General features: G+C 39.2%; 1 protein-coding gene across 9 annotated transcripts in view; it reads right to left on the reverse strand.

The window, feature by feature from the left end:
- Positions 1-349: 349 nt before the first annotated feature.
- TTC21B (tetratricopeptide repeat domain 21B) overlaps positions 350-13,588 on the reverse strand; it is a 103,329-nt gene continuing 90,090 nt past the window's right edge. For 3 of the 9 annotated variants that reach the window (XM_073305708.2, XM_073305710.2, XM_073305713.2), the window contains 2 exons: positions 11,547-11,614; positions 5,056-9,154 (listed from right to left, as the gene is read on the reverse strand). In XM_073305708.2, coding sequence (XP_073161809.1) covers positions 9,077-9,154; positions 11,547-11,614 — 146 coding nt within the window. In that variant the 3' untranslated portion in view covers positions 5,056-9,076. Of the gene's footprint in view, positions 5,002-5,055; positions 9,155-11,546; positions 11,615-13,588 lie in introns of those variants that run through there. The other 6 variants (XM_073305715.2, XM_073305707.2, XM_073305706.2 and 3 more) reach the window with 4 other exon arrangements.

Consider the following 13,588-nt stretch of genomic DNA (forward strand, 5'->3'; position numbering starts at 1 on the left):
CTCCTTTTCTTTTTGCGAATACAGACTAACACGGCTGTTACTCTGAAACCTGTCTTTTAATACATTTTGGTTTTTTTGGCTTGCCCCATCGTTCATCAATTGCATTTCACAGTAGATTCGGCAGTTCTTTGCTTTAATTAATTATAATCTTCACAGAGGTATGACTCATGTGACATGAAGACTGATCCATATTAAGAATTTTTTAGTTCTGTACAAATAAATTTGAACGAATGAACTGTGCCTTGTCTAACTGCCTTGTTCTAATGAGGGTTCAGACAAAAGACAGCAAACACACTTGAAGTTAGATTTATGTAATGTTAGAAGAAGCTTACTATAATGAAGATTCCACAAGACGCACTACAATTTTATTATGATCATATTGTTTGCATACACATAGCACAAAAGAAATATCAAAACTGTACAAATCTTAATATTTAAACCTTGTACCTCACAGAACATAGCACATTTGGTAACATTTCCCTTAACTTTGTTTTGCCCCTGTTTTCTATAAATAGTTGCATGAAGTGAGTAATTTTTAGGAAAATTGTGTAATTTTCTACCACCACCACCCCCCCCCCCCCGTTTAATTTCCAAAGTGTAGATGTGTTTTCTCTTGCAGGTTTCAGGGCTGACATTTAATTGAGCAAAAGGATAAGTGCTGCATGTAAGCTTTGGTTGACCAGGTACACTCAACACGTGTTACTGGGGAAAAAACATTTAAAAAGCCCTTAGAGATAGGATCACAGTGAGTTCCTTCCTTTTATAATGGCAGAATAAAATGTCCTCTCAAACAGTGTGTCACATACTGCAGAAAACTTTCAACTTTACATATAATAAATTCAGAACCAAATTTGAGGTGTGACTCTGTTCTGAAAAGTGATTTGGTTGGGAAAAATGACAAGGGGATGTCCTATATTTGTGTCTTTCAGACTTCCAGATCAAATGTTCTTTATATATAACTTTTTAAAAAATTAAACACAGAATCTCAAAGTCAAGCTGTCTTATTTTCTGGCTCACTGGTAAGTATTCTACTAGAATTAAGATAACTAGTTTTGCTGAGCCAAAATGGAATCCAGCTCATTCTCCTATAGTTATACTGACTGCAATGGTAACAGGAATTAAAAAAAACCCTACAACTAACAATTTTAATCAGGAAAGCAAGCACCTAAAATTTCTGGTTCCACTGCGTATGCAATCTGGATCTGGGCTTAATGACACTGAGCCACATGCTTACCATGATTCATACTAATCTATGCTGATTACTGAGACCACTTCCAGATTATGAATACAAGGTATTCCCGTATGAGTTCATCTAAGTAAACTCTAGTCTACCTCCTAGGCTTTATCTCCACCCTGTAAGATGTTAAAAGTCCAACTTGCCTTGCCTATAGTAAAATTCCACCAAATGTTAAAAAACACTTTCTCCTAGTGAATACAGTCTAATGTGTGGTGAGCATCATGTTATCTAACCCCATTCTATTCAGTCATGTTCAAATATGGCAAAAATTTGTAATGTGCACACCATCTAAAAAGATGTCAATTTTCAGGAGGAGGACTGTATTAACTCATTTCTCAATTTTCTGCTAGTTCGCTAATTATCAATACTAGTGTTATGTATGTTTAAACAAAAGGCTGAGCAGGGGAAAACCCATTTTCTCTTCAGAGTTATTTCTGCAGTGAAATAAAAGTGGTTCAATTGTAAAAATAATTTCTATTTGCACTCTGATATTACAAAATGAGTTTATGATTTCAAAGCAAGATTAAGAAATAAGAAGCTGGCCCTGAAAGACCTTTTTCAGGATGTGAAATAATTGCACTAGGAGGAACACAATGTGGCAGATGAGTTACACTACTTTATCTAATTTTTTTTTTAAACCCATGGTCCACTCTAGAAGTCCTGTAAGTAATAGAAAAAAACCCCAGATCTAAAGTAAGAGCTAGGGCTATAACTTTTTCAAATAACAAGGGTTAAATGTGTTCAGACAATTGAATAGAGGTAGCAGGTAAAGTTCTGTTCATGGTGTGTTTATAATCACCACAGGAGTAGAGCTTAGGGGCAGTGAAAGGAGGGAGTTTCATTAATGTGGTTGACAGAAAGGGGGGACTCGAGGTCTGGAATGAGGAGAACACCTGGTCAGGAGTGAAATATGGCAGGGACAGATGGATGCTGTTGTTTCAATTCCTGCAGAGGTTAGGAGCATCACCTCAGTCCTTATTTGGGAGGTTCAGTTTCTGCACCACTGCACATCCCAAAATGGTGCTCCTAATATCAACAAGACTAGAGCATCAGATGCCCCTTCCTCCAGAACATACTCTTCCTCACCAGCTTCTATGACAATTATTTAAAGCTCTCGGGGTTGTTTCTACTATCTTGCACTCTCTGCCATACATTAGGTTAAATACAATCAGAAGTACATGCTTTCCATTTGAAGTACTAGTGTACATTACTAATAAAATTTTCTTAAGTCAACAATGAACAAAATAAAGATTGTGTTGTTCTAAAGGAAGCATTGTTACACAGGAAAAAAAAGTGGTTTCCTGAGGCTTCATCAATTCCATAGGTCACTGCAAATCTTAGAGCATATTGCATAAATACCGGAGAAGGCACAGCAATTTGGGGCCACTGAAATTTCACTTGGCCAGCCAAGCAAAGAATTTGTAAAGCAAATAGCCAAAACCCAAAAAGATGTAGCACACCATCACAAGTAGACAAAGAAAGAAAGCACTAGAGAGGGAACACTGGTTTTGGAACCTCTGCCAACTTGAAGAGGAATGTTTTAATCTTAAGCTAGTGTCCTGATTCTCTTCCCTCAGGAAAAAAAACCAAACACAGAAAAAAATCTTTTCACCAAAATGTAGAAAAAACCCAGGAATTTTAGAGACAGAACATTATAAGTCCTCTTGTCCACCCCATACTAGCATAAATTGGTCCCTACTGTACCCATTTGAATTTGAAATGACTAATATGCTGTATATTATTTTATATTTTAATAACAGTCACTTAAAATTTGTTCTGCTCAGTTTCATCGCAGCATTCCTAGTTACATGCCTCAGGCTCTCTCTAAAGAAAGATACACATCTCTTCCGTGATGTGTGTATCTTTCAGTTACTTATAGTCAATATTTTATACTTCCTGTTGATCATCAGTTAGCAAAGCCATACAAATTTACTTTCTCCCCACCCCTCAGGTCAGTCCCTCCAGGCCTTCATTTTTATTTATTTAGCATTTAACAAAATGGGAAGGAATTCAGAATCTCTTTCTGGTACTGAATTTCCCAGAACTACATCAGTATTCTATGTGCAGTCTCACCAGTGCTATACAGAGAAATCAGTTCCCTAGTCCATGACATAATGCCTTTGCAGACAGCTCAAAATAGCTTTTGCTTTCTTTGCCACCATATCAAATTACAAGCTCCTATCCAATTTCTGTCCATCATCACTGTAGGTACCTTTTGGCATTGTTTTCCAAGAATCTCCAATTGAATATCCGTGTTTACGATTATTTCCCCCTAGATCTGTTTGTATTTTCCAGATTTAATTTCATATCTCACCCATATTTTTAACATCTGACTTGGTAATTTTTTGTCCCTGCTGATATTTGGAGCATCTTTTAATTTAGTACCATCTCTAAATGTCATTAGTTTGCCATTTACCATTTCTTGCAGATCATTCAAAGCTATCCTGTTTTTGGATGCTATCACACTGATTCAGAATATTCAATAACCAGAATACGGAGTTATCTTTTACTGGAATATGCAAAATGTTCAGTGTAAAACTATTCTAACAAAAAACACGTTTACTGCTTTCTCATGTTATATTTATCCAGATCTTTTCACATGAGGCCTGAGAAGTTCTGTCTTGATAAAATGATGAAATTTAAAATGCTGGCATTCAGTATTTGTTTACAATACAAGGAACCATATTATCCAAAACCAGTTTTAAAAAACATTGTTCCCAGTAAGGTGCCTGTGAAAGTTTCTACAATTTCCCTGGTGAGCATAGGCTAGGTGTAACTATCTTCTGGATGAAGGCCCTGATCCTGAAACTTTTACGCATCTGAGCAATTTTACACATTTAAGGATTCCCACATGCTGCAGTGATAATGGATTGTTAATACTGATGAGTCAAATACTCTATTTTAAGTGTAAAGTTTTCTTAATTGAACATCAATGTTTGATGCTTAATATTTTAGTACATGCTTCAAGGGTAAAATCCTGGCCCCACTGTTTAATGAGTTTTGCATTGATTTCACTGTGGCCAGGATTTCATCTCTAATGTCTAATCTACAGTGGAAAAACTCTTTTCAAAGACTGTTCTTGTCAGAAAGGTTGCTGGCCAGCACAGGCTTAGTCCAATGATAACTTCATATGAATAAAATTACTCATGTTTCAGTGTTTGCAGAATTAGGGTTTAGGTCCCTAATTTAAAGTTGTCCCTATTATGGACCCTCCTTAGTGTGGCTACAAAAATTTGCAAAGTGGTTCATAACATAGTTAGACCTAGTCTAAACTGGCCAGTGCAAACATGTTGTACTCTTATTTTAAAATGATTCAGTATTAGTTTGATTAGTCTGCTTATTTTAGCTAGTGAAATTATTGCCATTTTACCTCTAAGATAATTGTTATGGTCTTAGCATAGTGCTCAAAACAGAGAGAGAAAAGCAGTCTACCAGAACCTGTTCTGCTTACAGTCAGAAAAGCTACCCTATGGACGTCGTCCTAGAAAATATTTCAGGGATCCTAAACCAAAAGGAGGGGGGTGAGAAGACACCTTTGGTTTGTGTTGCTATAGCCACAGGACACTTAGATCTCAAGTGAATGAATCAGTAGAAAACACACTCACTCCCCTCCCTTGTTCACCAAAGGCAAGAGTGGAAGATGGGTTGCTAGGAAACATCATACTGAAGATTGGAGCTCTTTGAAATTAACATAGCTGACTTCCCTCAGTCTCAGGAGCCTCTTCTATTCAAAACCATTATTAGGAAGGTGGCTTGGAAAAAGGCTGCAAAAGAAAAAAATACTAAAATAAGAAACAGCAGATCAGGAATCAGCATTTCCAATTAACTGGAATAAATAGAAATGAAACAAGGTCATTCAGTTAAAAAAAGCAGCTTGAGAGAGAAAGTAAAGAATACAAAATGATAAGAGTTTGAAGTGGTTCATATGTACCAAAGAGAAAACAATATTTAATTCATCTAAGAAAAGTACATTTAAGCAACACTTAAGACAGACTGTCTATAATCACAGTATACTTTTTCATCTTTAGATTTAAAAGGTTTCTTCTCTCACTTCCCTCCTAAAAAGATTTCATCCTTAACAAGACATTAGGGACGAGAAGGCTCAGGGATTCTTAATGGAAGATTGGAAGCCTTTTACCAGGGTTGCCAATATGAATACAGCCCTGTTTGGTAAACAAAGGAAATTATAACAATCAGATAGATGGTAGTTGCGTGCAGAAAAGGACCTAGGGGTTACAGTGGACGAGAAGCTGGATATGAGTCAACAGTGTGCCCTTGTTGCCAAGAAGGCCAATGGCATTTTGGGATGTATATGTAGGGGCATTGCCAGCAGATCGAGGGACATGATCGTTCCCCTCTATTCAACATTGGTGAGGCCTCACCTGGAGTACTCTGTCCAGTTTTGGGCCCCACACTACAAGAAGGATGTGGAAAAAAAACTGGAAAGAGTCCAGCAACAAAAATGATTAGGGGACTGGAACACATGACTTATGAGGAGAGGCTGAGGGAACTGGGATTGTTTAGTCTGTGAAAGAGAAGAATGAGGGGGATTTGATAGCTGCTTTCAACTACCTGAAAGGGGGTTCCAAAGAGGATGGCTCTAGACTGTTCTCAGTAGTAGCAGATGACAGAACAAGGAGTAATGGTCTCAAGTTGCAGTGGGGGCGATTTAGGTTGGATATTAGGAAAAACTTTTTCACTAGGAGTGTGGTGAAACACTGGAATGCGTTACCTAGGGAGGTGGTGGAATCTCCTTCTTTAGCAGTTTTTAAGGTCAGGCTTGACAAAGCCCTGGCTGGGATGATTTAGTTGGGGATTGGTCCTGCTTTGAGCAGGGGGTTGGACTAGATGACCTCCTGAGGTCCCTTCCAACCCTGATATTCTATGATTCTATGACCTTGTAGTCCTGTTCAGTTCCTAGCAACTAGTGTTTACATCACAAAATGGCCATGGATCAAACCTTCCTTACTCTCTCCCCATAGTTTGCTCTTTCAAATGAGACAGCCAAGATTAAATGGACAAGGTGGATGAGGTAATATCTTTTAGTGGACCAACTTTTGTTGGTGGGAGACACAAGCTTTCGAGTTTACACAGAGCTCTTCAGGTCTTGGAAATGTACTCAGTGTCACAACTAAATACAAGGTAGAACAGATTGTTTAGCATAAGTAGTTAACACATTTCAAGCTCTGTGTAAGCTTGAAAGCCTGTCTTTCTCTCACCAGAAGCTGGGCCACTAAAAGATATTACCTTACCCATTTTGGATTGCTAATATCCTTGGACCAGCATGGCTACAACACTATATATGAAGATTAAATGGATACAGAAACAGAACTACTCGTGCCTCTTTTGAATAGCATCTTCTAAGTAGCATCATGGAATAGACCATTCAATTTTCACTTTAGACTTAAAAGCCAAGTGTTGATCCAGCTCCCATTAATGCAAATGGAGAGAGGCTGAGGCTGGCGAAACTGGGTTGGGTGAATCTGTGGCTCCCCTTCAGTGATTCAGGGGCTGTATCTACACTATCAAAAAAGGGACCTGTGATTCATTAGTGCCCTCTGGTGCAGTTCTGATGGTGGTAATAACTGTGGAAGCTGCAGAGAGTCCAGGCCTGCCTATAAGCCTTTACCATGTCATCTAACCCCACTGTTAGACAACACACTAATAACAATGCCTGAGTCCCACTTAATACAACATCTTTAACCACTACCCCCACCAGTAGAGCTGCATTAGTGAATTATAGATCTCACTTTTGCTAGGGAAGACAAGGCCAGGAGTAGACATACTGCACCATAAAACACATCTCTGAGCACAGTAGATACAAGATCTGTGTGGCAGTCAATATTGTTCCATCTGAGCAAAATAATCATTCACAAATGACCTCAGGGGCCAATCCCTCCACAAGACAGCAGCTTTTCTTCACCCATAATCTACAGGATTTGGAACCTGCATCCGTCCCTTCCTCTGCAGCCCTCCCAAACAGTCCCTTCAACAAGAACTGTCAGAGGAAACTACGCAAAGTTAACTTTTCAATTTCCTGTGTTGTGTCCCTCACCCACAGATTTTACTGCAAAATGCCTTGATATGGTCCCTGTTAGTTTAAAGAAAGTCAACCTGGATATTGTATCCCAATTACTGGTAGCTGTGTCAGATATGATTTTGAAGTTGTCTCCTTGATGTAGGCTACACATCCTTAACAGACATTTTCAAGTGTCATGTCTTTTATGGACCTTACAAAATGTCAACATAAGAAGCCAGAATTACTTGAGGAAACACTGGCTATTTTAGGAAGTTAATTACTGTTTTAAAAAGTTCTCTTTTCTTGCCAAAATAGCTTTTTTGAGAAAGATAAACACAATGTGCTATTTGAAGACATAATGCTGTAGTGTAACAATTTCTGTAGCGTAAGATATTAGACCAGTCAAGAGAAAAGCATTCAGAACCCATTCACTAGTCAGTCTTTCCCATTTGTGGGATGAAACTGTTCTTATAGGACAGCCAGTATCTTGTGTACAGAGTACAAAATCTTTGATTGCTATACCCAAACTTCTCTCTCTGCAAAACATTTATAGACTAAATGAGACAAACCATAATTTGCTGCACACACATAACTATTAGTTATACATGGACGTACTACATAAACAGATAGACAATCAAAACCAGAAGTATTTCAAAATGAAATACTTTAGTTCGAGCGTTAAGAATATGTCTCACAACTGGGAATATTGATTTTCCTAACCTTTTAAAAATCAATTAAATAGCTATACCAAATAGTAAAAAAAATTAATCTTTGTTACTAAATGCTAAATCTCAATTAAAATGTCATTTTCATTTAAAACCATATTAAAATATAAACTTACTGCTTTCCCAGTTTAACCATATAGCTCAGTTAAAAGTGAATGTAAAAATAAAACCTCATTTACAAATATCTCAGTAGCAACGGTATAAAGAAAGCTTACATTGAGATTGCTAATTAAGTCCATTTGCTAGAACTGAGAAATCTTAAGTAATCACTGAAGGAGAATTAAGGACAGGTTTCTTCTTTACTGATGAACAAAAACAGTGACCTCCAGAGGAGGAGAAAAATTACACTGAGTTTAAAATGCTGTGCCACAAATGACAGCACTTAAGAGGGGAAATACCTTATTCTTGTTCCATTCATTCCCTGCCTCTTCTCTGATCAAAGATTGCTATATGCTCAGGAATTATAGAGTGTTAGTCTATTTTATTTTAAACACAAGTTATTTACAGTGTCTGTTATCTTCCAAAAACATTTTCAAATTATATTTGAAACTTTTTGATAGTAAGTAAATCATCACTAGCAGAAGATGATGAATATTCTAGTTGCGGGTGAATCCATTTGTGAGAAGTGTATTCAATCAGTACTACATAAACACATGTGGCTTTCACTGTAGCTATTTGTATTTTCAGATGTCACTTCTTCACACAGCAAAGTAGTATTTCTTCCAGTTGTGGAACAGGACTGCGAGATTGGTTATTTGTTTACAGTTTAAAGTTAGTACCTTCTAGACGATAGCACAGGAAATCACTTGTCATTTAGTTTCCTGTCTAGTACAAAATTGTAATTCATACATACTATTTCTTTTTAAGTTTATTAAATCCTGATGTACAAAAGCCTCCTCTACTGGAGAAAAGATAAATCCACAACTCTGAAGAAAAAAAATCTCTTTTGTCCTTGAAGAGTAACTATATATGAGATCTGGACGATGTATACAGTATTTCTAACATTTACATACTGAATGGTCATTTCTTCATTGTAATATCCAATACATAATTTCCAAAATTGGATAAAAATTCAGTGATTCATACAAATAAGGTTCAAGTCCTTAAGGATGCACGAGCCTTGTCAAGTATTTCCTTTCTGATCTTTGGGTAGTTTGGGTGTGCTTTTAGGACCTGTTAAAGGCAAACAATACACACAGTTTAAAACCAGTTATAAAGCATGCTAAAATGAACAAGTACTGTCATCAGATATTTCCATCATCATTTTGAGCTTCATTTTAAGCCTTCTAATAAATCAGTAACAGTTTGATGATTTTGTTTATAAATACATAAGATATTTCATCACAGCAGATGTACAATGGTCATAAATAGCTGTATCATAAAGACAATCTTGTCCCTTCCATCCACCACATGGACTTGGGGGAAACTGCAGGGAGAAACTAGCCAGTGACTCAGGCCATTAGGAGCACCTGCAGAAGCAGCCAAACAGGGACCATCAGACATTCAGAGAACTTTCTAATTTTGACTGGACTTTCTTTGCTCTGTGCTGATTGGCTGTTTGCTCCAACCCTCTCTCTCTCTCTGCCTTCTAATAGGTTAGGTCTGCTCAGGAGCTGGAAGGTGTAATTTCCAGTTTGAGAAAACATACCTGTGCTGGCTCTGATCGAGCTAACATGCTAAAAATAGAAGCATGGCTGTAGCAGTACACGTTAGCCACCCAAGTATGTACCTACTGTCTTGGACAGGATTGTTGTTTGGGCATCTAGCGCATCCCAGTGCTCTCCACATACTTCATCTCAGCTTCATTCCACAACAGCCCCTTTCCCTGTTCTCCACTGCACTGTCCCCCTCACATCCTTGCCTTTAATATCCCCCTCCCTTCACTTTTCTTTCCATTTAGCTCATCACTTCCTAAGTAACCTCCTCCCCCCCACCCCTGCAATAACAAAAACAAAAAACATGGCTTTAACATGAGCTTTGCAGACATTATTCACTTGGCTTCTCTGTTATATTCCTTTTCTGAGTCCTGTGTGTGTCTCGACAGTTTAACTCCTTGGGCTATGGACTGTCTGCTAATCTGTTCAGTGCCTAGCACAATAAGGCCCCATTCTTGCTTGATGCTTAGGCATGACCATTATAAACATAATTAATAACAGATGATTATAAAGATAGTATTTAACTGCACTAATATTCAAATATACATTTTTTCTCATAACCTCCAACCTCATCCATTTCATCCCTCAGATTTAGAATGTTTGAGTCAGCCACAGTTAGAACAGTTAAATAGAACTGTTAATAAATGTTAATTTACACCAAATTTCAAAAGGTTGTTGTGGTCATATAAAATTTATTTTACAGAGACACTACTGAAAAGTTACTCTTCTACTAGCCTTTCATGTGACATGAACATTGGAATTCTGCTCTCAAATTTCATTAACTTGATTTACATCATATAGAACTGTACCACGTTGCAACCACAGGGCAGCAGAGGATACTTTGCCTTGGCTCTGATATACAGTGGGAGACAGCCTAAGTTCCCTCTAAGCTGCGCAATCACGCAGCAGCCTGTTAAGCACTGAGCAGGCACTCAGGGCTGCGGTGGAGAGAGATTACTCTCCCCCTCCCCCAACCCAGCCAAACCCTGGACCTGCTGCAGCTGGGGGAGATCATAGAATCATAGAATATCAGGGTTGGAAGGGACCTCAGGAGGTCATCTAGTCCAACCCCCTGCTCAAAGCAGGACCAATCCCCAATTTTTGCCCCAGATCCCTAAATGGCCCCCTCAAGGATTGAACTCACAACCCTGGGTTTAGCAGGCCAACGCTCAAACCACTGAGCTATCCCTCCTGTGCCCCAACCCAGCCTGGCCTGGCCCGGACCTGCCATGGCTTGGGGAGAGGCGCCCCTCCCCCAGCCCCAGCATGGACCTGACATGACCATGGGTGAGGCGCACCTCCCCCGCAGCCCAAGTACTGCTGCAAGGCAAGAGAGCTGCAGAAAGTCCTCCCTGCCATCACAGCCCCAGGGCAGCCCGCACCCCAAACCCATGATCCCGGCCCCACTCAGAGCCCACACTCCCAGCCGGAGTCCTCCAGCCCCAGCACCCCAACTCTCTGCCCTAGCCCCGAGCCCCAGCCCAGAGCCCACACCCCCAGCTGGAGTTCTCACCCCTCTGCCCCCAGCCCTGGGCCCCCTCCCACACTCGGAATCCCTCGACCTATGAATTTTGTCATGTTCATCAATATGGAGGTGATGTGGGTCACACATCATCTCCATGTTGGTGTACATAACAAAATTCATTCCACACATGGTGGGAAAAATTAGAGGGAACACTGGAGACAGCTACTTTCTCAGTTATTCCTTGATGATCTGAGGAATTTAGGAAAAAACAGGTTGAACTAAACCAAGTAACCTGAACGTCTACCAACTTTATGAAATTAAACAATTTCCGAAGCTAAATGCTACATAATTTGTAATTCCTGAATCTGAAAAATACAAAAATAACTCAGTACCTAAAAGGAAGTTATAGTAGTGCAAACAGTTAAAATATGAATTAAAAGCCTACCTTATGACAAATATCAATTGCTTCTACGTATCTCTTTCCTTTCAAGTAATTAAATGCCAGCTTGTATCCTGTAAGCAGTGCAAATACCCATGACATATTATGCTTAAAATTAAACAAAGAATAAAACATCACATTCAAGTTGAAAATATTCCAATGGTCAAGTTTACTTAAAAGAAAAAAGTTGGAATAACTGTTTGCTAAGTGGTCTCCAAAACACCCCTCTGAAACAGGCAAGTTAGGTAGAGCTCTAAAATGAGTTTTGAAGGCATTTTAAAATTAAATAACTTATCACCAGATATATTTACACACAGGAACAAAGATTTACATTCTAAAGAATATATAGTGGTAACCCATATTAAATTAAGTTGTCATGTCATCCTTCATGACCTCTCACACTGGGCTATGAATCACTATTTTGATAGAAACTACCCTTTTGATAGTTTAGTTACATTAGGTGAGGACACAAAACTAAATAAAAAGATACAACAAGAATGGAAAACTTGTTTAGCTGACTATTTTCTTGGTGGAACTCACTTCTCCCTCAATCAACATATTTGGACTGTGCCCCTTGCAGCAAATATCAGAGGCAGTTAACATTTGTTTCTGGGGCACCAGGATTTGGCCACATCTCTTCTGTACTCACCTCAAATTCTCTACCAACAGTACAGAGAGATGGTTCTATGGCTCTTGAGAGCATCTTTGTATTTTACCTACCCCATTTTGTCAGCTATAACATGATGGGGGAGTAGAAAGCCAACAGAAAGGACCTTGATGAGTTGGCCTTGTTGGGGATATAGATATTTGAAAATTCTTGTCCCCCAAGAAAAAGAACATGGGGAATATTCTGCATACTGCTGCCTCAAAGAAAGCTTTAAAAGTCTGGCCTGCATGGGCTAAGACAGGAAAGCTGAAATGCTATTCTGTTTGTATCTCTGCAGTCAGAGAAGCTAGTAAAAGGACACAAGGAATAGCCAATATCCATAATGACATGGGGACTAATCTGATATTTGCAGGAAAAGAGGCACAGCCCAAATATCTCAGTTTGGGGAAGAGGTCAGAGCCCAGAAATAAAAAGTCTATGATGAGTAATTTCCAACAGAGAGCCATAAGGAAGTCTATAGTTCTGAACAGTCTCTATAAAGCTATCCTACATAAGCAAATGGACAATAAAATGACCAATGTGTAAGGCTACACTTCAGTCACGGGTATTTTTAGTAAAAGTCATGGACAGGTCATGGGCAATAAACAAAAATTTATGGCCATGTGACCTGTCCAGGACTTTTAGTAAAAATACCGGTGACTAAATCTTGGGAGGTGCGCACCAGGGAGCCGCTGCTGGGAGGCTGCTCTGGCCGCCCAGGGGAGCTGAACAGCTGCTGCTCTGGCTGCCCCCCAAACAGAGGCAAATGCAGCAGGCTGCGGCGCCGCTCCAGCAGCGGCAAGTGTGGCTCTCCCTGGGGCCACCTGCTTGGGTGATGCTGGGGTCAGCCACACTGGCCACTGCAGAAGTCACGAAAAGTCTCAAAATCCAAGACAGACACTGAGCCCTACCAATGTTTACAAGGTTTACATTCAAGCTGAAGTTTCTACCGTTTTTTCTAGCATTAACTCTACTGCATGAGGATTGTAACCCTAGTATTTGTGTACACAATGAAAAATAGAGCCATACAACAATTATTTTCAATTGACCATGATTCTACTGTATGCAAAATTATATCTACTTTAGGTTTTTTAAGACACTGTGGTATAGTATCTAGATGCCAAATGACTTAAGTTTGCATGTTTGCTCCACACGCCCCCCAAAATGTTTCAAGAAAGTTGATGGGCAAGTTCTGTGCTGGCCTCATTGAAATCAACATTTCTCTTGGGCCTTGGTCTGTTGAGGCAGCTTCTTCAAAACATAGTTATTTGAGTATCTTTATGACACCATCCAGACACTCCATAGGCCAGCCCCTCAGTGTGAAACCCGTAGATATAATTCACTGTTCTCCACTTTCTCCTCCTAGGAAAAGATCTTCAAGAAAGATTAGCTCAGAAGCCTT

This window comes from Lepidochelys kempii, chromosome 11 (assembly GCF_965140285.1).
Source record: "Lepidochelys kempii isolate rLepKem1 chromosome 11, rLepKem1.hap1, whole genome shotgun sequence".
Taxonomy (NCBI): domain Eukaryota; kingdom Metazoa; phylum Chordata; order Testudines; family Cheloniidae; genus Lepidochelys; species Lepidochelys kempii.